This window comes from Nicotiana tabacum, chromosome 19, assembly GCF_000715075.1.
Source record: "Nicotiana tabacum cultivar K326 chromosome 19, ASM71507v2, whole genome shotgun sequence".
Classification (NCBI taxonomy): Eukaryota; Viridiplantae; Streptophyta; class Magnoliopsida; order Solanales; family Solanaceae; genus Nicotiana; species Nicotiana tabacum.
Genome location: NC_134098.1, coordinates 144,343,397 through 144,370,880, shown reverse-complemented (window position 1 = coordinate 144,370,880; position 27,484 = coordinate 144,343,397). Strand labels below are relative to the sequence as shown.

Below are 27,484 nucleotides of genomic sequence, written 5' to 3'. Positions count from 1 at the left end.
TTATTGGTAGGAAAATTGGCATTGTTTTCAACATAGACAACGAGATCCCATAAAGAAATATCTATTATATATATATATATATATATATATATATATATATATATATATATATATATATATATATATATATATATATATAATATATAATCTTCTCCCCCCCCAAAATGGTCGACCAATGGTATCTTTGCAAATTTAGCTGTATATAAGGGCAAAATGATAATTACATCACAAGGTTAAAATATAACTCTAGAAGGATTCATTTTCTTTCTCATCTCTAACAAAAAAAAAAGAGCACCAGCGTGCTAACTCTTTTCTTCATCTTCTTCATCCAGGTATGCTTTCCTTTCAATTTTTACTACAATTTCTCTTTGTTGTCTTCGTTCCTTTCAATTTTTGGTCTACCTTTATTATATTTGTGTTGATTGTTGCCCGTTTCTTGAAGAACTCCAGTCATTTTTGCTTCAATGATAGTTTCCTTAACATTGTCTTTTTGCTTTTCTAATTTTATTAGGTTGTTCTCTCTGTATTTTCAACAACAGCTTCTTATTTCTCTTTGTCTCCCTCTTCCTCTCGGTTAATTCTTGAAGCTAGAATATACATCCTTTTTAGTTTTTGTCTTGGTATCATATTTGTCAGGAAGATTTTCATTTCTCATAAATAAGAGCTCTGTAATTAAACTATGATCAGATTTTGAAGAAGTGTAGCGAAAATTTAACAACAATTGCTTTTTTCTAATCATATTATGATTTCAATTTTGTTTTATGTATAATATGCTATTAACTGGCATGTTAGTTTTTTGGTTTGGTACTAGAGAAAATTTGCTTATGCTCTCTCTTAAATTTTGTTTATAGGAGTTTGTCTTTACTAAAAACTTAATCTTGATATAACACTCATATTAGCATAATAAAGAATAGCAGAAAGTGACAACACTCTGAAAACCCACTTTGAGGCTGATTCATCCTATGCAAAAAAAATTGAAAAGAAATTCCCTCTATATACTTTGCAAAACAATCTTGATGTTTAGAAATTTTCTTCTAAAATCGAGGAAATAAAGTCATATCCAGAGGACTGTTGACGAACTAAAGGACTAAAAGCCTGAGAATTTCAAGGTTTAAGGGTTCCTGATTGAACTGCTCACATGGGTCTTCAATCTGTATGGATTTTTCAAAATATTTTATAAATGTAGCTATATTGAAGTTACTCATTTGTCAACAATGAGTATTGTTGCTATAACTACAAAAGTCCATTTCCTTTTTGATCATATATTTTGTTCTAGAAGCAACAGTCGGAATTCCTTTTTATTTTTTCCCCTATCTTCTCCCCCCCCAAAATGGTCGACCAATGGTATCTTTGCAAATTTAGCTGTATATAAGGGCAAAATGATAATTACATCACAAGGTTAAAATATAACTTTAGAAGGATCCATTTTCTTTCTCATCTCTAACAAAAAAAAAGAGCACCAGCGTGCTAACTCTTTTCTTCATCTTCTTCATCCAGGTATGCTTTCCTTTTAATTTTTACTACAATTTCTCTTTGTTGTCTTCGTTCCTTTCAATTTTTGGTCTACCTTTGTTATATTTGTGTTGATTGTTGCCCGTTTCTTGAAGAACTCCAGTCATTTTTGCTTCAATGATAGTTTCCTTAACATTGTCTTTTTGCTTTTCTAATTTTATTAGGTTGTTCTCTCTGTATTTCCAACAACATCTTCTTATTTCTCTTTGTCTCCCTCTTCCTCTCGGTTAATTCTTGAAGCTAGAATATACATCCTTTTTAGTTTTTGTCTTGGTATCATATTTGTCAGGAAGATTTTCATTTCTCATAAATAAGAGCTCTGTAATTAAACTATGATCAGATTTTGAAGAAGTGTAGCGAAAATTTAACAACAATTGCTTTTTTCTAATCATATTATGATTTCAATTTTGTTTTATGTATAATATGCTATTAACTGGCATGTTAGTTTTTTGGTTTGGTACTAGAGAAAATTTGCTTATGCTCTCTCTTAAATTTTGTTTATAGGAGTTTGTCTTTACTAAAAACTTAATCTTGATATAACACTCATATTAGCATAATAAAGAATAGCAGAAAGTGACAACACTCTGAAAACCCACTTTGAGGCTGATTCATCCTATGCAAAAAAAATTGAAAAGAAATTCCCTCTATATACTTTGCAAAACAATCTTGATGTTTAGAAATTTTCTTCTAAAATCGAGGAAATAAAGTCATATCCAGAGGACTGTTGACGAACTAAAGGACTAAAAGCCTGAGAACTTCAAGGTTTAAGGGTTCCTGATTGAACTGCTCCAATGGGTCTTCAATATGTATGCATTTTTCAAAATATTTTATAAATGTAGCTATATTGAAGTTACTCATTTGTCAACAATGAGTATTGTTGCTATAACTACAAAAGTCCATTTTCTCTTTGATCATATATTTGGTTCTAGAAGCAACAGTCAGAATTCCTTTTTATTTTTTCCCCTATCTTCTTTCTCCCCCCCTTCCCCCAAACTTTAGTCTTTATCATACTCCGAATCTTTAATTACTAATTATTAAGGTAAAAAATTTCTTGAAGTTAACCGTGGTTAATTTTAAAAGAGTGAAAGCGCAAGCTAAGATAGTTCACGTGATCCGATGTTTTGGTCAAATTGCAAATACCTGATGGTTTGCATGACAGAATTTGACACTTTTTGCCAAAAGGTGAGCGATTAGATCTTCATAAATCTTTTTATTATTAATTATTTCTTTATTTCTTATTTGAAATTGAGCGATAGTTCTTGTTACCGCAATATTTTATGATAGATAAAAAAATTATCGCTATTTAATCCTTAAATGAATAATTTTAAGAAATAATGAAATCTTTCTTTCAGTTTCTTGCTAAGAAGCTAGATGAAGCTTGACGAAAAAAATAAATTTCTAAACTTTACAAGGTTTATCGACGCTTCATATATACCATTCTTATTTTTGTATAAGATGTCTTCTTAGTGATGTATGTCTATGCAGCAAAATTAAAATATTTATAGACTTGGAAAATCTATTAGATATTTCATGAGCCATGAACCTATTTCGGTGGAAGAGGCTTCCTCTTCTAGGGCAGAACTTAAACTATAGAGTTAGTATCGGTATAGTAACAGTGCTTCTGATATCTGATAGGGTGTTATTGACTAACCACATAGGTTTCTTCTTCATTAATTTGCACATGTGCATAGATACTAAGTCACAAAATTTATAGGCTGCTCCTCTGCTTTAGCCACTTTCTTAATATCAACAAATAGACACACTAAAGCAGCATTAGCATCAGTATCCTTTTGAACATGAAACTCGTCATATTACCACCCGTAATCTTTATTTAAATCATACATAGATCTTTTACAATTTAAGCTTCAGGATAAGCCTCCCACACCATTAGATGCCATATACCACATTCCACATCATGACTTATGGTGCTTGATATGTAATTCTTAGCTATCTATTTGGTTATTTTTGCTTTTATCACTTGTTCATTTATGTAGAGTAACAATAAACCAAGTACCATGTTCTGTCTGAGACATGTATCTCTTGAAATATATGCTCTTGAAGTCGAGCATTCAGAAGAAGTCAAGCATTCTTTCTGAACACTTCTATGCCTGAGATCATCTTTACCGTACTGTTTTTTAATTAAGTGAAACGCCTAAAAAGTACTCTTTGTGTTATAGTAGAGATTTGGCTTTACGATAGAGAAAGTAACAAATTGTGCCCAAATGTTTATCTGGTTATAGCTAATAAACTATTGGATCAAGAATATGGTTGTTCCTGTATTACTATTATTTTAACATATGATTGGAATGCATGTTCATTCTACGAGCATCAGTAATTGATGTATGAAGGAGTTGCATACCTTTTTATCTGATCTTATCTATGGTAACTTTGTCATGCAATAATTGTAGCTACTTACTAGCAAAAGATATTTCAAAAACTAAGTCATGAACAAATAGTGCCTTTGGTATATCATTTTGTATGGTTTACACGAAGTCATATGTTAGCAGTAGGATACAAGTAGCTCAGCTCATCGACGTAATAGTTTCTCCTGAAACTATTTTTAAAGGAGGGTAGAAATTTTATTACAATTGCTAATGGAACTCTTAAAGGTAAGGGTGTTATGGAATATATATCTATATATGGCATAGTTTCATTCAAGCTATGAGTTTACTTCTTTTTATTCTAGAATTACTCCGAGTCACTTATTGTCTGATATATTTGTATGTCGTTATTCACCTGCTCCCCAAGATGTTGCGAAAAACTATGGCTGTATCTATTCACTCATACATTTAAATATCATATTCTACCTTATTTCATTTTTCTTGTGCTTTCTGGTGGCTAACATACCGTGTGTGATACATGACCTAATTGCGTTGTGATGAATTAAACAGTATTAGTCAGGCATTTCGATGGATTTGCCTGAAGTTAGACTTTGATAGTTTTTGTTCTCTAGGTGACACTCTGGTTCTTCGCATAACCCTTTCATCTGACGGCACGCTAAATAAGAGTTTTTTACTGTTGTATTTAGGTAATGTTTCAGTCAAACTCATGCTTGCAGTGATGATTTTCTTTGATCACTAAAAAATTATAAATCTTGAGGACAATTATTAAATTATCCTTTTCTGTGCAAGTAGCAAGCCTTTTTTTAAAGGAGTAGCCTGCCACTAAATTAAGTATTCATCAAAGATGTATTATTGTAACTGCCAGGTTAAGCCTGAAGGAAGAGAAGAAGAAAGGATATTCATGAGATGAAGGTACAATGAAGTACATCAGGAAATTAACATAATATGTTACTCTTTCAGGAGGATTTTTATTTGTTCAAGTCAAGATGGTGAAAAATATGTACAGGAACTTATGCGGACTCCTTTAAGTTGAAATATGGTTAATTAAAGTTAAGAGTTACCATATCAAAAAAGAAAAATATAAATTGACGCAAAAGTGATGCCAAGAACAAACCAAAAGTTTGAGAAAGAAAAATACATATTTCCTAGGTCGAATGCATTTCAAGCATGTGATGCTCTTGCAGATAGAATTATACAAAATAGTTATCAATGTTAGTTGGCTGATCAAGCATTAGAAGTTAATTGATTAACTTCTGATTGAAAGGTTCAGATAAGCACTATTTTTAGCGGACTATATCTTGAAAGACATTATATGTCTGATTGTATAAGCTCTCCTATATTTTATAACATCTAAACAATTTCCATCTTTCGATTTTGATAGACACTAATTAATTATCAAAGAGAGTTGAAATGAGTCCCATGGCTGAGATATGTATTGTGTCAATTTTTATTTTGTTTCTTTGCTTTGTGCATACTACTATTGTTCATGTCTCTAAGTTATGATGATATTTTTTTGTACATTATAAATTCATGAACAGCTTAAGTGTAGCCAATAAGTGCTGATTGTAACTTCATTTATTTATGCAAACAAAAATAAAAAATTAAAGAGCAAAGTAACTCATGAGCTGAACATATCCTAAATGTCTCCATTTAATTCAGAATTGAACGTGAGATGTCGACATTTCTCTTTACTCCGTGGTTGTGATATGATTTGAGTAGTCAATATAGCTCAAATTCATATGATATGTTAGATATTTTGATGACAACAAAATAGAGTAATCTTTTGCTTGCGAGCTGGTGGTATGCATGGTGGTTGACAAATTTTGTTGCATTACATCATTATAACGACTTTTAGATAGTGCTTGTTTAATCTGATCATTTGGTTTTGTATTTTTCTGGTTGCTATTTAATTTTTTTAGGTGGTTGTAGAAAGTTATTCTCTTTATATTATATGCAAATAACCTGTTTGTCTAAGCTTGATTACAGAATTAACATTAAAGTTTGTTCCTTGGCCAATTGTAGATCAGTACAGCTAATAAACAGTTGAACTCAAGAGGGTTGATTTGCTCACCTTATGATAGGATAAATTTATCTGTGTTGAACTGCTGATACCCGGAAGAAGGTAGCATATAAGAAGGGTATCCTGCTGTTGTATTTTGGTGCTATAATTAATGCTTATCCATTTTTAGTTCATTAGATGTAGAGCCCGTTTGGACATAAGAAATTTTTTCCTTTTTTTGATTTTTTTTAATTTTATTTTTTCGAAATCAGCGGTTGTTCATAAAATTTTTAATTTTTACTTGAAGATGTATTTTGGAATTTTTCGAAAATTTGAAAAACTCCAAAAAACTATTTTTCAAAATTCACTCAGATCACTCACAAAACTTTAAAAACACCCCAAAGTTATATTCATGTCCAAACACAATTCTAATTTTCAAATATCATTTTCACTTAATTTTTTTTTTTTTTTTTGGAATTTTACAATTCTTACGTCTAAACGCCCACGTAGTACCGGAAAAAGAATGCAAATTCTATTTTCTCTACTTGCAGGTCGCAAAACTTTAGTTTAACAACTTTTTTTTTTTAAGGTACTTCACAATATGTTGGCCCGTGCTATCACGGGCCATGCCCCATCTAGTATTTAAAAGAAAGGTAAGTACAAAGAAAAGAAAGGTCGACTATTCATTTTCTATGTGAAGAAAAGAAAGAAAAGATCAAGATCCTAATTGGATGCAAATGATGTTAAAATTTAATAATTTCTACAACAACAAAAAAAAGATTTTGTGAATAAATGGGTACACTTTAATTTTTTTTATGTGATAAAAATAATTTTATGACTTTATTGTTATAATAAAACATTCAATGACCGTAGTTAAATTAACCTGTATAATCCCCACTATTTCTTCATTTAATTTGTTTGCATCGAATTTGTATCAATTATGAAGAGCTCAACTAATGCAGATTCAATACCTTATTTATTACAGAAAAAAGGAAGAAACTAGTAAGTCCCGATCTCCAAAAGTTCCACTTCAGAATTTGTGATTCTTAAGATTTGTGATGTTAATAAATAAAAGTTGGCAAGAGTTAAATACAATTAAACTGGTAGATGGACAGTTTTATAACGAACCACTCTCATCTCTCAACCCCCTCACCGAAAAAGAAGAATTGGAAGTATGTCTCGGGTTTTTCGAGTGTTTTCGGATTTTCTTTCTAGAAAAGTTTTCAAAACACAAAATATGTCCTCTGTTATCCAACATTATCGTTATTTCTAGTGTTGAATTAAATTTCTTTTGTTAGCATTAGTATTGATTTGAACTACCTTAGTTTGAGTTACTACATTTATGGGTTATACAATTTATTTATCATTCAAAAATGTTAAGTCCAAACTTGAAATAATACGTTAAAATATAAAACTGTGAAAAAGTTTAAGAAATATTTATAAATTATATTACAATAAAATATTTTTATGTATAAAATATTTTAAAAAATTATATAAATGTACTATCGGGTTGGTTTGGTTTCGGTTTAACTTTTTTAAGTTAAAATCAAACCAAACTATTTATGATCGGGTTTTTATTCCCAATAACAAACTAAATCAAACCAAACCACGTCGGTTTGTTTTTTTCCGGTTCGATTTAACGCGATTTATCAGTTTTCTTTGTACACCCTAAGAGAAATTATATGTTACTGATATAATAAATTTGGCACTCCAAACTTTTTGTCACTTCCACTTAACACACATTGCCAGGAACCAGGTTCTCTTCCCTGTCCTTCACACAAACTCCACTAGTTCCGCCCACACAAAAAAACGATTAAAAAAAGATTAGTACTACATTTATAGAGTACAGATTTTTAATCAAATATGGTTATTAGTTATCATTTATACAAGATTTTCTTATAATAACTGTATAGATGATCTGATGGCCTAAATAATCGATTAATGAATAACACTTAAACTCTCAAAAAGAATTAAAAAAAAAAAAGGGAAGCCAAGAGAGTTGTAGTGTTTATTGCCCAAGTTCATTGTACCATAGCTTTCGTTTTCTGGACCAATTTGTCTGTCCAGTCTTTCGTCCAACCCGCAGCTCCATGCTCAGTCTTCAATTAAATTCATAACTTTCGAAACTGAGTAAAAGTTTATATGTAAAAATTTATTAAAATTATAAAAATAGTAAATATGAACTCATAATTTTTAAAAATATAATGGGTTTAATCAGTGGCGGAGCCAGAATTTTGATTAAGGGGTGTCAAAATATATAAAAGTAAACATACTAGAAAATTAAAGAGAGTCAATACATAGTATATATACATATAATATATTTTTTTACCTACCTAAACTGTATATTTTTTCCGCAAAGAGGTGTCATTTGACACCCTTTCCTATAAGGTGGCTTCGCCACTGGGTTTGCTAAAAACCTTGAAAGTTACCCATAAGATTTAAATCCTGGATCCACATCTACCATTCTCACCTACCCCCGGCTTCTCTTTCTTTTCTTCTAGGAAATTGTTGCTTCTAGGGTTATGCATAATTTGGTAAATACCGAATTACCGTACCGAAACCGAAAATTTTGGTATTCGGTATTCGATATTTTGGAATTCTGTATGATATTTGGTTTAAGTTTTAAAAAATAATTTGTATTAGGTATGGTATTTGGTATTTTAAAATAAAATACCGAAATACCAATATCGTACCGAAATATATATTATATTACACAATACACATTTTATTAATTGTAACTTAAATATAAGAAATCTAAAATTTTACTTTCCATTATTCTCTAAACTCATCAATTAACTCTAAGCAAGTAACAAGATATTTCTCTAAATTTTCTCTCTCTAGGTTGGTATTTACCAGTTTTGGACAAAATTTTTGTCAACAAACATTTTTAATTTTGTACTTTTGAATACTTTAATTAAAAATATTACAGTCTATGACTTTATGCACTAGGTTGTATTCAAACCGAATAAACCGAAATTAACGAACCGAATATGAGAAAATTCGAACCATACCGAATTTAATTAGGTACGGTATTTGCATAGCATTTTACGAAACCGAATACCGAACCAAAATATCTAAATACCGTATCGTACCGACCGACGAACACCCCTAGGTGCTTCCATTTATATTGTTTAAAACAAAATCAGGAAGAAACTTAAAACCGACGCTAATTGATAATTACAAGATACAAGACAAACACGGTTTATACAAAGGAATTGACTAAGGTGAGATAAATGTAGTACTAAAAATGTGATTAGGTGGCATTTCGAAGAATTTCAGTTTTATATAGTTGTACTTAGGTCTTAGTTTATACTTAATATATAAGAGATTGAAGCTCACATATTATTTAAAGAGATAGAAAAAGATATCACCTAAGGTGAGCCACAAATAGCGTTTTAAATACGAACTTTGTGTATATTCTGTCTTTCCACCAGACACCAGTGAGAAACCTGTTGGCTAGTTGAAAATTAAATAGATGCTTGAGACAATAGAAAAACTTCAATTTAGGTGTGAATGAAGCTGTTTTTCAAACAATACCAGGAGAAGTATGAGTTTGACCAATTCTATAGGAAAGTTTGAATCTATGGGTACTTGTCATGATAGTGAGAGGCGGATTCAATATTTTAACGCGATAGATGCATTATTTTGATTAATCGGTGCTCCTTAAAAGCTTTTAGTGTTCAGAATATTAAGTCTTTTATATAATTATTTTCAAAATATATATAATTACATATATAATTTTCTGTCGAAGTTTACGGAATCCGGTGACCTCGAGATGTTATACATAAATCAGCCAGTGACTATAGTATATACTCCAACCTAACTGCCGGCTATGCAAAAATGAGGAATCCCTTGGAAGTCCTAGTCATTGCCGACTAATATAGGAATATAAGTACATTATATTGTTGTATCCATTAAGTGCTTTGTGTTATATTAATTGATAATTCTATGGCTCTAATTCACATTCTCGTATTATACATCTGTGATGTTTCTATTATTTAGGTAAGGTATGTCACCCGTTTTTACTAAAAAATTAAAAGATCTAGCAAACACCAAAGAACAGTTGACTTAATGACGTTACTACTACTTGATACAATCATACAAATAATGGTATAACTTATAAATACTACACATATTTGTATATGGTAAAATATGATATGACATGTGGCTGACTAAAAGGAGGATACGTGGAATCCAATATGGAATGGTTGAGGACCGAACGCAGTCACTGCGCTTGTCACCGGAACAAATAACATTCATAAAAGTGTATTAAATGCCTTGCGTCCGGTAGCATTTACTAAGGAATATTCTACCGTATTAAGAGCGACGGTCCGTTAGAGAGAATTTGACATTTATGCTCAACGTTACTGTAAGCACATGAATTTTGTGGAATTAAAATTCATATTAAGTTTGGATAAATTCCTACATTCAATAAATGTTAAGCTCAAATTAAAATTAATTATTTAAATCCACCATGGATTTAATTAAAGTACATTTTATTATTTGGGCCAGTCCATTTAATTGGACTCTAAAAGACGAGCCCATTTTACTAGCCCAAAGTCCAAATGACTAGTAGCCCGTGTTAAAGCCCTGACTCACGCCACTTGACAAGTGGCGTGGAAATCCAAGTCAAAAGAACGAGTCAATAAAATTATGACATGTGTCAAGTGATATGGCAATCCAAACCAAATAAATGAGCCAATAAAATCATGACATATGTCAAAAAAGGGTGGCATACCAAGTCAAGTCAACTACCAATAGAGTTGTGCCAAGTGTCTAGATGGTATTGGTCAATTCAAACAGACCAATCAAATCGCATAGCCACACCATTCCCTACAACTATAAATAGAGGTTTTCATAAAACTAGAAGACACCATAAGTGATAACAAGAAGCAAGTAAAGAGCTCGTGGATCAAACACCGCACATTTCTCTACAAGCTACAAGTTCAAGTTCAAGATCAAGAACGAAGCCAAATCAAATACCAAGGCATTCAAGATTAAATTACTTGTTCGTGATTGAATCCAAATTCAAGTTCAAGAAGGAGATTCAAGACCAAGCTTTACAAGCCCTTGAATCAAAATTAAAATCAAAATCAAGCTCACTAATACATTGTTGAAGAACAAGAGGAATACATAGAGATTGTAACACTCATTATTTATTGAAATCAAATACTGCATTTGTTACGCAATTTTTCAGTCTTGATTATTTATTTTACTCGACGCGAAAATTTGTTGTTACAAATTTCTGGCACACCCAGTGGGACCATCTCTACCTCTCATCTCTTCAAATTACCAAATTTCAAGAACACAGAAATGACTCCTAAGAAGATCAACTTCAAACTCACTACTGCTAAGGCTACAGATTCCAAGTTTTCATCTGATGTGGAAAACTTGATGGATGCTACTATGGAAAGCGTAGCACTTGTCACTAGGAACAAGGCAAACTTGCTGGGATAACAAGCATTTCAAATGTCGTCTGTATCAGTTTCTATCTTTGATTTTCGATCCTTAAAGGGAGCAAGATCATTTCCAACTGAATTGGAAGAAGGAGCGAACATTGCCGAAATTGTTGAGAGGACATTAGCTCTACTTAGCCCATCTAGATCTAAGTATCTCATCACACATGATGATGATGATGTCTTGATCACTGGATCTGCTCCAAGCACTCCACGTGAGTTGTTCCACTCAAAGTATGGTGTAAGAGAAAATCCATACTTTGCTCCACTATCCATGACGGTTATCCAAGCAATGGTGACTAACACTTCAACTGTTGAAGAACAACTCACAAATTTAACAAAGGCAATTAAAGGGTTAACGAAGCATATGCAAGATCAAGATAATCAAATTGTCAAGCTGACAGATAGAGTTGAAAGCATGATAGAGGGAGATTCAAGTCATGCTCCTTGAAAGCTCCCTATGATGTAAGATAAAGGAGACTCGTCTGCAAGGCAGACAACGACTCTTAAAGAACTTCAGATTTCATCTGATGGGATTATTCCCATTGATCAATTGAAAGACTTCATCATGGGAACCATCAAAGATAAGTACGATGTTGCTGCCAAGTCTTCTTTCGCATATGCGAAGCTATACACTGTGAGAATTGATAGTTTGAAGATGCCTGCAGGTTATCAACCCCCAAAATTTCAACAATTTGATGGTAAAGGAAATCTAAAGCAACACATTGCACATTTCGTCGAAACTTGTAATAATGCTGGAACCTATGGAGATTATCTTGTCAAGCAATTTGTTTGTTCCTTAAAAGAAAATACTTTTGATTGGTACGCTGATCTCGAGGTTGTTTTCATCGATAGCTGGGAGCAACTCGAACATGAATTTCTCAATTACTTCTATAGCACAAGGCGCACTGTAAGTATGGTTGAACTCACAAACACGCGTCAATGGAAGAATGAACCAGTTGTTGATTTCATCAATCGATGGAGGAATTCAAGCCTCAACTGCAAAGACAGACTTAGTGAAGCTTCTGGAATAGAAATGTGTATCCAAGGAATGCACTGGTGACTCCGCTATATCCTACAGGGTATCAAGCTTAAGTTTTTTGAAGAATTAGCTACACGTGCTCATGATATGGAGTTAAGCATGCCTTCAAGTGGAAATCAAGGGCCACCTATTTATGAACCTCGTAAAGTGAAGGATAAACAAGAAATAAAAAAAGGAGGCAAGTTCGTGCCGAAGTCTGAGAGCAAGGAATCAATGAATGTTAATGCCTCGCCATTAAAGGTCACTACAAAAGTGAGTAAGAAGCAAAGTATGAAGACAAACGTCCCTATAGGATAAAGCTGGCTGAAAGTTAACTCTAAAGAAAATGCAAGCAAAAGAATATCCATTCTTGGACTCTGACGTCCCAGCAATTTTTTAAGAACTCCTTGAGTTGAAACTCATTGAGTTACCTGAAATGAAGCGGCCAGACGAAGCTGGAAGGACTAATGATCCAAATTATTGTAAGTACCATCGGTTGATTGGCCACCCTATTGAACAGTGCTTTATCTTCAAGGAAAAAGTCATGGACTTGGCCGCTGAAGGAAAAATCTTGCTCGAGGATGAAAAAGAAAGTTCGAATCAAGTCTCTGTCACTTTTGGTTCACTTGATCCCACTGTCCTTTGCAATTTTGTCGAAGTACATGAATGTGATGGCATCCAAACTGCATCATCACCAAACATGATTAAATTTGGTGACTTTGAACCTATTGATGTGAGCAAACCATTGCTTCTCCCTATAGTGAATAAAGTAATAGTGAAGGAAAGATCTCAAAAGGAAAGTGAATAACGTGATGGTCAAACTGATGATGAAGGTTGGATTCTTGTGACTCGGCGGAGACGCTGCAAGACAAATTCACAAAGGGAGCCAGGTAAGCAATTGACTAGAGGGAAAATGGTGAAAATACCCAAGAAGAAAATGATAGACGAAAATTGGAAGAAAACAAAAATGGACGAGAATCACAATCAAAGGCTACGTCGTCCAGTAACATTGGATAAATTCCTGCCAGGCTGGTTAAGCATGCAAGCTTCCTGTAAAGATATCAAGGCCTAATGTTATAAGGTAGATGAAGAAGAGACAAAGAAGGAAGATATGTCATTGCTACCACCTCTCTTGTCTGAAAAACTCACTGAGCATCTCTCTGAAGAAGTGGACATTTGTGATGCAAAAATTACATTTACTAATGGTGATCTTTTGCTAGGTGAAACACCCCATAATCGTCTGCTATTTATGGTTGGATTTGTGCGTGAGCATAGAGTAAGTAGAATTTTAATTGATGATGGATCTGGCATCAATATTCTCCCAATTCATACCGTCAAAGAGCTTGGCATACCGATGGATGAACTATGTGAAAGTCGTTTGATGATTCAAGGGTTCAATCAAGGGGGGGAAAGAGCTATATGAGCTATCACATTGGAAATAAATATGGGAGATTTGCATTCGAGTGCATGGATGCACGTGATCTATGCAAAGACCTCGTATAATATCTTGTTAGGAAGGCCATGGATACACGAGAACAAAGTGGTTTCATCCACCTACCATAAAAGCTTGAAGTACTGTGAAGATGGGGCCGAAAAGAAGATTGTTGCTGATGATAAGCCCTTTACCGAGGCTGAATTATACTTTGCCGATGCGAAATTCTACTTAAAGAATTACGTCTCAAATGAGGTTAAGGTTGATGATGTGATGTTGACCAAAAGTGTTGCAAAGAAGGTTGATGTCACAACTAGCAAGGCAAAGATTACGGTTGAAAAAGACCATGTGCTTTATGATAGGAACAAGGTGAATGAGGCATCTTCAAGTAAGAAAGTGACTCATGTTCTTCTCTATATCCCAAAGGCAAGGAAGGTTGAAGATCCATCTTCTGAACTGCAAGGTAATGTGTTAGGAGACTTGACCCTTCCTATCAAGCAAATTGATGCAATTAAGTCGTCTACAAAGTTTCTTAAAGGGTTTGTAAAATAACCAAACCATAATTCGCTTCTAAATCTAGCACTTTCTGCAAAGCGCACAGATGAGGGCTTTGACCCAAACGCCTACAAGTTGTTAGCAAAAGCTGGATATGATCCCAATGAACCATCCAAGTTGGGAAAGTTCCCGCTTGAAGCTTCAAACCCTACTTAAGAGACGATGATGGAGAAAGGGTACCCACTGAAGCAATCACGTAAAGGATTGGGATACAAACAACCCTGCCAATCCGTATCTCCATTAAAAGGGCAAGTTATAACTACATTACTGCTAAAGAAGTGTCTATGATGCTTAATAAAAAGCCTTCTGTATTTGATCGACTTACAAAATCAAGGACCTCGGTCTTTGATAGGTTGGGACCACTAAAAAATAAAAACAAGCGTCATGGAAGTGATAGAAGGATTGGAGCACCGATCTTTGCTAAAAAGGAGATTTTGACCACAGACTGCCCAAGTCTGATTCCTTCTAGAATGAGGCGAGAGACCAAACTTGTAGTTTCGTGCGGAGAGGTCCTCAAAGCAAAGGCTCGTACTATATCCCACACTAAAGAACAAGAGGAAGATAAAGAAAGTGTGGGGTCATCATATCATATCACCATTCATGATGAACAAAATGCTTCATCTTATATGGAAGTCGAGGAAAAGTGCCTTGCTATTCATGTATGTCATTACATATCTTTCAATGATGGTGATCCTCAAGAGGATGGAGACACTAAATATGCACCACCTGAGCTTGAAGAAGGGGTGAAGACAACGGTTGATGCACTAAATTAAGTCAATCTCGGAGTAGTTGAAGATCCAAAGCCCACATATGTAAGTGCCTCTCTAACTGGTGATGAAGAGAGCAAATATATTGAGCTACTTAAGGAGTTTAAAGACATATTTTCTTAGAGCTACAAAGAAATGCCAGGTTTAGACCCCAAGGTGGTTCTTCATCATCTTGCTGTCAACCGAGGTGCTCGTCCTGTGAAGCAAACACAACGTCGCTTCAGACCTGAACTGGTTCCCTTGATTGAAACCGAAGTTAACAAGTTTATTGAGGCTGGTTTTGTTCATGAAGTTAAATATCCTACATGGATTTCAAGCATCGTCCATGTAATAAATAAGAATGGCCAAATCCGAGTTTGTGTTGACTTTAGGGACCTAAATAACACTTGTCCTAAGGATGAATTTCCTCTTCCTATCCCTGAGCTCATGATTGATGCAACGACTGGATACGAGGCAATGTGTTTCATGGATGGTTCATCGGGATATAATCAAATTCACATGGCACCGAAGGATAAAGAACTTACTGCCTTTCGCACCCCTAAAGGTATATACTGCTACAAGGTAATGCCTTTTGGTTTAAAGAATGATGGTGCTACATATCAACGTGCCATGCAAAATATTTTTGATGACATGCTTCATAAAAACGTGGAGTGTTATGTTGACGACTTGGTGGTAAAGTCAAGGAAGAAAGATGATCACTTGCAAGATTTGAGGATGGTATTTGAACGGCTTCGGAGATACCAACTCAGAATGAATCCGTTGAATTGCACCTTTGGAGTTACTTCTAGGAAGTTCCTCGATTTTATTGTTCGACACCGAGGTATCGAAATTGATCAAGCTAAGGTGGATGCTCTCTTGAAAATTCCCGAGCCTAAGGATATTCATGAATTAAAAAGCTTACAAGGTAAGTTAGCATATCTTAGAAGATTTATTTCGAATCTGGCTGGAAGATGCAAACCATTTAGGCGCCTTATAAAGAAAGGGGTTCCTTTTGAATGGCAAGCTTGCAGAAATGCTTTTAAAAGCATTAAGTCTTATCTGATGAAACCTCCAGTACTGGCAGCCCCCATACCTGAAAAGCCATTAATATTATACATTTTAGCACAGGAAAGGTGTCACGACCCCAAATTCCCTCCGTAGGATGTCGTGATGGCACCTAGTCTCTAAGACTAGGTAAGCCTATCAATACGGAATAAAAATTGAAATCTGAAATAAATAAACTACAATTCAAACATTTTCAACTCCCAAAGCCCGGTAGAAATAAGTCACAAGCTTCTAAGAATTTATTCTCTATGTCTCTATATATCAGAGTCCAAAGCAAATAAGGAAGACAACATAGTAAGATAGAAGGGGACTCCGGAGTCTGCGGTCGCTGGCAGATATACCTCGAAGTCTCCTCGTACAGCTAGTTTACTGATGCCTCGTTTGATAAGGTGTACCTGGATCTGCACAAAAAGATGTGCAGAAGCGTAGTATGAGTACACCACAGCAGTACCCAGTAAGTGCCAAGCCTAACCTCGGTAGAGTAGTGAAGAGGTCAGGTCAGGCCCTACTGGAAAATAATAATAGCATGGTAAAATGTTAATAATATAATAAAATAAATGACAATGGAAATGAATAAAGTAGCAGGTCACCATTTAATTACACAAAATAATGGCAATTAGTCTCTCGTGGAAACAAACAAAATTTTCTTTCAACTTTAAGAAAATCACAACAAATAATCAAAAGCAACTGTGGCCATAAATCAATATCAACAAGGGCACTCCCGAGGTACCGCTTCGTAGTCCCAAATCATAAATAAATTCACAATATCTCATTTCCTTATCTCACCGCGGGAGCTTTCACAATTTATTTTTAAAGAAAATATTTTTCCTGAAATAGCATCCCGCGTTTAGGCCATCCTTATCACACCGCATGACTTCTACTAGTTCCCTCTACTAGCCACGCGTATCAAGCCACCCTTATCTCACCGCATGCGTTTCAATACCCAGACCTTATACCACCGCATGCGTATCAATATCACAATATATCACAATTTGCACCTCAAGTGCTCAAATAATTTAACTTGCCAAAATAATTCAATAACAATATTTTTCAACAATAAAGAGCTCACGCCTCATGCCAGAATAAATCATCAATAATATTTTTCCCCAATAAAGAGTTCACGCTCCATCATAATGAGTACGAAAATCTTACAAAAATATTCAGGAATAAATAATTAAGGAAAATAATTTTTTAAAATCTTTAATACGTTGCTTCAATATTAAGTTTAAAAATGTCAAATACTTCATATTAATAATATTTAATATAAAGAAAATCAACCTTCAAATAATGCACAGAATAAAAGAAACCAAGTTTCAACTAAACAGGCAAAACAATTAGCAGGAAAAAGTCAAACAAATTTAAAGTATATATCTCAAATCAATGATGAAGAATATAACAAGATAAAATAATTTAATAAAAGCGCAACAGTGATCTAAAAAATTTTAAAATATAATATTTCACATTTAGCTCGTGTACACACTCGTCACCTCGTGTACATAATTTTTAACACATTTCAATAATCACATCAATACCAATCCTAGGGAAAATTTTCCCCACACAAGGTTAGACAAGTCACTTACCTCGACTTGCTCCAATTTAACTAAGTATTATGCTTTTTTCTCGATTTTTCGAATCTGATCGACTCGTATCTAGTCATAATTAATTCGATACAGTCAACAAAAATTATAGGAATCCATTTCATAAGAAAATACTATATTTTTCAATAAAAATCGAAATTATCTCAAAATTGCATGTGGGGCCCATGTCTTGAAATCCGGTAAAACTCACAAAATCCGATAACCCATTCAATTGCGAGTCCAACCATACCAGTTTTACTCAAATCCGACTCCGAATCGACACCGAAATCTCAAAAATTCGTTTCTATGAGATTTCTAAAAATTTCTCAAATTTCTATCTCAAAACACTAATTAAATGGTAAAAATAATGATATATTCATGTATATTGACCAAATCTGAGTTAGAATCACTTACCCAAATATTTTTCCTTGAAAATCTGTCAAACATTGCTTCTGCTCAAGCTCAAGTTCGTCAAAAATGGCAAATGAGACGAAATCCTCAGTTTTATAAACTTATAGATCTGTCGGAGCTAGACCTCGGTCATGGCCTTCGATCATGGCTTCGATCTTTATGGCCTTCGATCACTGGCCTTGGTCATAGCCCTCGATCCTGGGCCTTCGATCAGTGGCCTTCGATCATTGGCCTTCGAGCTGGCCTTTGATCACTGGCCTTCGAGCCTTGCCTTCGATCATGGCTCTCGAGCCTGCCTTCGATCATGGCTCTCGAGCCTGCCTTCGATCATGGATCTTGAGCTTGTCTTCGATCATGGCTCTCGATCCTGCCTTCGATCATGGCTCTCGAGCCTGCCTTCGATTATGGCTCTCGAGCCTTGCCTTCGATCCTCGGCTCGATTTCTGGGCTTGATTTCTGGGCTCGATTTCTAGCCTTCGATTATTTTTGGGCTCGACTTCTGGGCTCGATTGCTCAGAAGAAGAAAATTTGCAGCAGCTATCTAAGTCCCATTTTTGATCCGTTAACCATCCGAAACTCACCCGAGGCCCTCGGGACCTCTACCAAATACACAAACAAGTCCTAAAATAACATACGAACTTATTTGAAACCTCAAATCTTATCAAACAACGCTAAAATCACGAATCATGCTCCAATTCAAGCATAATGAAACTTAGAATTTTCAAGTTCTACATTCGATGTCGAAACCTATCAAATCAAGTCCGATTGACCTCAAATTTTGCACACAAGTCATAAATGACATAACGTAGCTATGAAAATTTTCGAAACTGGATTCCGACCCCGATATCAAAATGTCAACCCGGTCAAACTTTCAAACTTTAAATTTCTATTTTAGCCATTTCAAGCCTAATTTCACTACGGACTTCCAAATAAAATTCCGATCAATGAACTTAAACTTTTATTTTTCATCAAAATTCCATATCTCAGGCTAGGGACATCAGAATTTGATTCTGGGCATACGCCCAAGTCCCAAATTACGATACGGGCCTACCGAAACTGTCAAAATACTGACTCGAGTCCGTTTGCTCAAAATATTGACCAAAGTCAACTCAGTTGAGTTTTAAAGCTCTAATTCATATTTTAATCCATTTTTCTCCTAAAAAAACTTTTCAAAAAATTTTACGGACTGCGCACGCAAGTCGAGTAATGATAAATAGTGCTTTTCGAGGTCTTAGAATACAAAAATAATTATTAACTTTAAAAATGACATTTTGGGTCATCACAAAAGGTTAGTAGGAGCGCTTCTGGCTCAAGAAAACAATGAAGGCAAAGAAAATGCACTTTATTACTTGAGCAGGATGATGACGCCAAATGAGCTCAAGTATTCACCTATTGAGAAGTTATGTTTGGCACTTGTCTTCTCTATTCTGAAGCTGAAGCATTACTTCCAAGCTCACGTTATGCGACTCGTCTCAAGAGCATATCCTATCAAATTTTTCATGTCTAAACCAGTCCTAAGTGATCGATTAGCGAGGTGGTACCTCCAATTTCAACAATTTGGAATTGTGTATGTTCCTCAAAAGGCGGTAAAAGGACAAACATTAGCAGACTTCCTAGTTGACCATCCGATTCCAGATGATTGGGAGTTGTCTGATGAATTGCCTGATGAAGATGCAATGGTCATAGAAATTCAACCTTCTTGAAAGATGTATTTTGATGGCGCTGCGCATCGTGAAGGAGCTAGCGCTGGAATAATGTTTATCACTTCTCAAGGAGAAGTTTTGACATATTCTTTCACTCTGACACAATGGTGCTCCAATAATGTTGCTGAATATCAACCGCTCATACTTGGGCCTGAAATGGTTGTGGATATCAAATAATTGCAACTACAAGTTTTTGGAGACTTCAAGTTAGTGATCAGTCAGATTTTGGGTAGCTATGAGGTCAAGAAGGCAGAGTTGGTGCCATATCACAAATATGCTCAAATATTGGTAAGTTGGCTTTGAGAGGTAACTATTCAACACATGCTGAGAAAGGAAAATAAGAGAGCTGATGCATTAGCAGCCTTAGCTTCTACATTATCTTTGACTGATCAGACACAAGTCGTTGTTTGCCAAAGATGGGTAGTTCCTCCACCAAATGACTATGAGGAAGAAGAAAGCAAAGTTGAGCATCTTGCTTCCATTCTTGAGGTTGAAATTGAAGATTGGCGATAACCATTAATCGATTATCTTTATTATGGGATATTGCCGGAAAATCCCTGAGGGAAGACAGAAATCAAAATGAGAGCCCCTCGTTTTATTTATTATAAGAATACACTCTACAAATGATCATTTGATGGAGTGCTCCTACGTTGTTTGGAGGCTGATGAATCCCTTCAAGCCCTGCAAGAAGCACACTCTGGAGTATATGGTGCGCATCATTCTGGGCCAAAACTTCATTTTCACATAAAAATAATGGGGTATTATTGGCCACTATGGTGAAAGATTGTTTGGATTACGCTCGAAGGTGTAAAGCTTGCCAATTCCATGCTAACTTCATACATCAACCACCTGAAGTATTATACCTACCGGTTGCTTCTTGGCCTTTTTATGCTTAGGGTTTGGATGTTGTTGGTCCATTTCCAAAGTCTTCTGGTAGACATCTATATATTTTGATCGCAACTGATTACTTCTCGAAGTGGGCTGAAGCTGTTTCTCTTAAGGAAGTAAAGAAGGAAAATGTGGCTAACTTCATCCGAGTCAATATTATCTATCATTTTGGCATTCCTCGATATATATTGACGGACAATGGTAAGCCATTTGATAACAAGCTGATGAATTAAATATGTGATCTTTTTGGCTTCAAGCAACGCAATTCCTCTATGTACTATGTTGTTGCCAATGGACTTGCTGAAGCATTTAACAAGACGCTCTGCAACTTGTTAAAAATGTTGTCTCTAAGTCTAAGAGTGATTGGAATGAGAGAATGGAAAAAGCTCCTTGGGCATATAGGACTACATATCGCACACCAACGTAAGTGACTCCTTATTCACTTGTTTATGGAGTTGAAGCTATCCTTCCACTCGAGCGTCAAATACCATCATTGCGGCTTGCCATTCAAGAAGGACTCACTGATGAAGAAAATGCTCGATTACGCCTTGAAGAACTAGAGGCTCTTGATGAAAAGAGGCTAGAAGCTCAACAAAGCCTTGAATGTTATCAAGCTCGCCTGTCTCGATCTTTTAACAAAAGGGTGCGCCTTAGATATTTCCAAGTGGGTGACCAAGTTCTTTTGGTCAAAAAGCCTATTATTACCTCTCGTCGGTCTGGGGGGAAATTCTCTGCTAAGTGGGATGGACCATATATTGTACAAGAGGTATACTCAAGTGGCGCTTACAAGATAGTTGACTCAGAAGGTTTGCGGATTTGCCCCGTCAATGGGAAATTCATGAAGAGATATTATCCTTGAAGAAAACAAATATGCTCCTTAACGCATGAACATAAGCAACATGTTACTTCTGGCCCGCAAGAGTATAAATTGTGCACGGTCCAAAACAAAAAAGTCCACTAGGTTGAAAACCTCGAAAGAGGTGGCCTAGGCAAATGTTAGGACATGCAAAAAAAAAAAGGCTGCTAGATTGAAAACCTCGAAAGAGGCGGCCTAGGCAAAAGTTAGGATATTAAAAAAAACTCACCCATTTCGAACTGCGGAATGACTTGATCCTCTTCACCGAGGTACGTAGACAACTTAGAGTTTCATTCTAAGTTTAGTCATATGAATTCAAAAATACATATTACCCAAGGCATTATTCAAATGAGGCATGATGGAATATAATTCACTTGATTGACACTTGAAAATTAGGTGTACATGTATTCTTTCGTTGAACTCTCTGTTTTATCTTGATGGCTCAATGAGGCAACCCTTCCATGTCGAATTAAGGTGTTTGATGGAATGATTGTAGTTATTTTAATAAGAGGCTAAATATTCAAGTTGAAGGCTCCAATTCTAAGTCAAGTTGATTTTGTCAAGTCTATTACATCATCGATTTGAAGTATTCAAGCCCGTTAGGTCTTAAAGTTGCAGTATTCAAGTCCGCCAAGTCTTCAAATTCATAAATTATTTAAAAAAACTCACTCATTATAAACTGCATAATGACTTGATCCTCTTCACCGAGATTGGTATCTTTGAGACAATTATAGACTTTAGCAAGCTGCAAAGTTTTCAAGACCGTCATGTCTTTGAGCTGAATTCTTCAAGTTTGCTAAGTCGTCAAGTTGAATTCTTTCTATTTTCTATATCATTGATTTGAAGTCTCTAGCATGCTAAATCTTCAAGTTGAAGTTGAGTTAAATTCTTCTAGTCCGCTAAGTTTTCAACTATCCAAGTCTGCCACGTCTTCAAGTTGAATTCTTCAAAGTGGCTACTTCTTCAAGGTTAACTCTTATAATTTAACCTTCAAGTTGAATTCTTAAAATCTACCTAAATCTTCGAGTTGAAGTCTTCATATCCACCAAGTCTTCTAAATTTTTCAAATATGCTAAGTGATGATGAGACCTTCGAATTCGTCAAATCTTCAAGTTAAAGTCTTCAATTTTGGGAAGTCCTCAAATTGAGTCATCAAGTTAAAGTCTTCAAATTCATCAAGTCTAGTTAAAGCCTTCGAATTCGCCAAAAGTTAAAAGTCTTCAATTCTGCAAAATTTTCAAGTTGAATCATCAAGTTCAGTCTTCAAATCCACTAAGTCTTCAAGTCGAAATCTTCAAGTAGAAGCCTTCAAGTCTGCCATGTCTTCAAGTTGAAATCTATAAGTTAAATTCTTTCAAGCACCAAGTCTTTAATTGAAAGCCAATAAGAAGCCCCCATAATAGTCTTGAAGTCTTCAAATTGATATACCCTTCAATTCTTTAGTTGGAAGTTTCACTATATCTCCAAGTGTATGGTAAAAACCTTTGATATAGTCTGCACCATCTTTAAATATTTATATCTTGAATTATTTGAAGGAAGGGTTTAATATATCTTCATATCTTCAACTGGAAGTATTTAAAATGTTGGCTTGCATGACTTGATTTATGTTGTAGAAAAAAGATTTTTCGACTGTGTGGTTATCTTTACTAAAGTAGTATCTTTGGAATTGATTTCTTCTTCTACCTGCAAAAAAAAAAGGAAGGAAAAAAACCAAATATATAGGAGATCATAAAATTACCTATGAAGATTGAAGTTGAAGAGATATTCTTAGTGGTCAGCTTTTTGAAAAAAAATCATGCTTCATACAATCTTGATTCATGCATCTAGAAATGAGGACGAGTTTTCGTTCTTATGCACCAAAAGGTCAAATCTTTTGGCGATAAAGTAAAATCTGCAAGTTAGACTCTATAATGATCTTCGTCTTGGATAAAATATAGTCTTCAGCTTAGACGATGTAGTGGTCTTAGCCTCGGACAAAGTAAAATCTTCAGCTTAGATGGTTGTCTTCGCCTTTGCAAAATAGTCTTCAGCTTAGACGGTGTAATGGTCTTAGTCTCGGACAAAGTAAAGTATTCAGCTTAGATAGTTGTCTTCGCCTTGGACAAAATATAGTCTTCAGCTTAGACGGTATAATGGTCTTATCTTCAGACAAAGTAAAGTCTTCAGCTTAGATGGTTGTCTTTTGCCTTTGCAAAATATAGTCCTCAGCTTAGCCGGTGTAATAGACTTTGCCTCGTATAAAGTAAAGTATTTGGCTCAGACGGTGTAATGGTCTTCACCTCAGACAAAGTAAATTTTTGCCTCAGACGGTGTAATGATCTTCACCTCAGACAAAGTAAAATCTTTGGATCAGACGGTGTGATGGTCTTCGCCTCAGATAAAGAAAAGTCAAATATGTAAATAAAGTAAGATCTTTGGCTCAAACTGTGTAATAGTCTTCACCTCAGATAAAGTAAATTTTTGCCTCAGACGGTGTAATGGTCTTTGCCACATATAAAGAAAGTCAAATTCTCAAATAAAATGAAGTCTTTAGCTTAGACGGTGTAATGGTGTTCGCTTCAGATAAAATAAATCTTTGGCTCAGACAATGTAATGGTCTTTGCCTCAGATAAAAGTAAATTCTTTGGGTTAGATGATATAATGGTCTTTGCCATAGATAAAGAAAGTAAAGTTTTCAAATAAAATGAAGTCTTTAGCTCATACAGTGTAATGGTATTCGCTTCGGACAATAAATTTTTGGTTTAGACAGTGTAATGATCTTTGCCTAAGATAAGGTAAAATCTTTAGCTTAGACGGTGTAATGGTCTATGCCTCAAATAAAATGAAGTTAAATCTTCAAACAAGATAAAGTCAATTTCTTGACGGTGTAATGATCTTCACCTCAGGCAAAGTAAAATCTTTGGCTCAGACGGTGTAATGGTTTTCGCCTTAGATAAAGTAAATTTTTGGCTCAGACGGTATAATGGTCTTTGTCTCGGATGAAGTAAAATCTTCAGCTTAAACAGTGTGATGATTTTCGCATGGGACAAAGTAAAGTTTTTGAATTAGACGGTGTAATAGTCTTCACATATATCATGCAATGTATAGTCTTCGACTTAAATGGTGTAATGATCTTTATCTCGGACGTTGTAAATTCTTCTACTTAGACATCGCAAAATCTTTGCCTTGACCAAGAAATAATCTTCGCCTCAAATGGGATAAAGTAATTCAAAGAACTTATATAATAACTATTGTTTCCTCCTTTGAACCTGAAAAGAAATGGCAACAAAGAGAGAATAAAAGAAATACAAGAGATGGGAAGGGATTAAATTCCTTTCTTTCAAAGATAAATGCAGCATGCAAAAGTGCAGCAAATTCCACCAAAGAAGCTTCCCGCAAACAATAATGAAAGGGAAAATCCATACAAGACAAAAGAGAAATAAAGAAGTCTTACATGGAAAACTAATAAATAAATTCTCCTAGTTCAAAGGAGTGAACCTGCAAATTGTGAAGATGAACTCAAGCTTATGACATCGTCAAGGGAAAACAAATGACAGTGAGTAGAACCCGCAGAAAGATTGGGATGCGCTATGAGTTTGAAGGGACTTGACTCTTATATACATGCCCAAAGGAGTTCTCCTAATCCATTAAGATGTGTAGTGACTATAATCTCTTCAACAAAATGAGATATTATCTCCTAAAAATAGGAGGGCAGTTGCATGGGGAGTTATCCGTTCCCAACAAAAAAACTAGATAAAGAGGGACTGAGGTGATCTACTTTAAAGACGGTTAGGTGATCTAAATTCAAATACTAAGTCTCCTCGTTAAATCACATGCTCGCCGAATCACGCAAGATCAGGAAACAACATAAATTCGTTGCAAACTAATAACGAGAAAATGACGTGATCTTGCATAGAATATGGTGTTCAAATGCCATATACAACTGATGGTGGGTAAACTTACTGATTTGCTCAAGATTCATAACTTTAACATTATTATTTAATTGTTTAAGTATGAATTGAAAGGTTAAAGCCACTAGCAAATGACAAACAAATTATATTGTATATTTTAGAAGGAAATTGACGTAACTAATTTTATGGACTTGGCAGCATTGACAAAGTTTCATTAGATTTTTCTCTTAAATGGATGAACGTCATTGGTAATTTAATACTAATCTTCAAAGGCCAACTACCACAAGTCTTGAAGTATGGGGCATTTGTAAGCACATGAATTTTGTGGAATTAAAATTCATTTTAAGTTTGGATAAATTCCTACATTCAATAAATGTTAAGCTCAAATTAAAATTAATTATTTAAGTCCACCATGGATTTAATTAAAGTATATTTATTTTATTTGGGCCAGTCCATTTAATTGGACTCCAAAAGACGAGCCCATTTTACTAGCACAAAGTCCAAATGGCTAGTAGCCCGTCTTAAAGCCCCGGCTCATGCCACATGTCAAGTGACGTTGTAATCCAAGTCAACAGAACGAGCCAATAAAATCATGACATGCGTCAAATGATGTGGCAATCCAAGCCAAATAAATGAGCCAATGAAATCATGACATATGTCGAAAAAAGGGTGGCATACCAAGCCAAATCAACAACCAATAGAGTTTTGCTAAGTGTCTAGATAGTATTGGTCAATTCAAACGGATCAATCAAATCGCAGAGCCACACCACTCTCTACAATTATAAATAGAGGTCTTCATAAAGCTAGAAGACACCATAAGTGATAACAAGAAGCAAGCAAAGAGCTCGTGGATCAAACACCGCACATTTCTCTACAAGCTATAAGTTCAAGCACTTAAGCACTCAAGCTACAAGTTCAAGTTCAAGTTCAAGATCAAGATCAAGAATGAAGCCAAATCAAATACCAAGGCGTTCAAGATCAAATTACTTGTTCGTGATCAAATCCAAATTCAAGTTCAAGAATGAGATTCAAGACCAAGCTTTATAAGCCCTTGAATCAAAATCAAGCTCACTAATACATTGTTGAAGAATCAGAGGAATATCATAGAGATTGTAACACTCATTATTTATTGAAATCAAATACTACATTTATTATGCAATTTTTCAGTCTTGATTATTTATTTTTCTCGACGCGAACATTTATTGTTATAGTTACATCTTCATCATTGACCCTCACAATTGACATTAAATGAGGGCACGATCCTAAGACCTTTTTCCCTAGGCATAGCTATAAATAGTGAGCTCAGTTACCATGGTAAAGAACACAAAATTTCTGGCAAGAGCATATATTATATTTTATACAAAGCTTTATATAATTTTACTCTTTCGCTTTTTGATATTATCATGGTTGTATTCGGAAACCCTGTTCATGGAATCATCATATTTGCTATTTCATCTACATTCTAAGGCTAAGTTTTGTGTATTTTCTTCAATTATTATATTATTTCAGGATCAAACTAGTTTACTTGTCTAGAAATTACGTATAAATTCAACTGTACCATTTTACGGGTAAACAGTTTGGCGCCCACCGTGGGGCCTAGACAATCGTGCCATTAAATTGATCCTTTTTTATTTTTACTAACGTGTTTTGACTACTGTCTTAGAAAAAATCGCAAAAAATGGTAGATAACACTGTTAATGATGCACACAACCCTGAAATTCGAGGGGATCAACCTCATTTCGAGGACTCAATCAGTGACACCCGCAATGAAGGGAATGACGCCACGTCGGTGCATGACAGACGGTACCCTCGACAGGTTCGGGAGAGAACTCCCGATGATGCTGACGAGGAGCAAGTAGCGGATGTTGTGAGGATCCTGCAAGAGAAACATGCAATCATTCTAGGCCATCTCACGTGGTAGGATCATGTTATGACGGAACTGAAGCAGGCACTATCAGGTGCTTCGAATAATGCAAACAGGCGCGATCTGATTCCTCCCGTTATTCCCGCAGACCAAATAACATAGAGAGT

General features: G+C 35.0%; 1 protein-coding gene and 1 long non-coding RNA gene across 2 annotated transcripts; both read left to right on the top strand.

Moving 5' to 3' along the window:
- The first annotated feature begins 338 nt into the window (after positions 1 to 338).
- On the top strand, positions 339 to 5,283 carry LOC107766638 (uncharacterized). The gene is made up of 2 exons (XR_012703057.1): positions 339 to 1,497; positions 4,720 to 5,283. It is a non-coding gene; the product is annotated as an uncharacterized LOC107766638 (long non-coding RNA).
- A 14,857-nt stretch (positions 5,284 to 20,140) lies between these two features.
- LOC142173763 (uncharacterized) lies at positions 20,141 to 21,566 on the top strand. Its single transcript, XM_075239411.1, has 3 exons — positions 20,141 to 20,308; positions 20,716 to 20,908; positions 21,169 to 21,566. The coding sequence occupies exons 1-3, from the start codon at positions 20,141 to 20,143 to the stop codon at positions 21,564 to 21,566; spliced, it is 759 nt and encodes a 252-aa protein (XP_075095512.1).
- The last annotated feature ends 5,918 nt before the right edge of the window (positions 21,567 to 27,484 follow it).

Bases quoted from the DNA above. Each gene is read 5' to 3' on its own strand.
- LOC142173763 (XM_075239411.1), top strand. From the start codon at position 20,141: ATGCTGAGAAAGGAAAATAAGAGAGCTGATGCATTAGCAGCCTTAGCT. The intron at 20,309-20,715 runs GTTGAAATTGAA...TTTTATGCTTAG, and splicing joins ATCTTGCTTCCATTCTTGAG to GGTTTGGATGTTGTTGGTCC. The intron at 20,909-21,168 runs GTAAGCCATTTG...ATGGAGTTGAAG, and splicing joins ATATATATTGACGGACAATG to CTATCCTTCCACTCGAGCGT.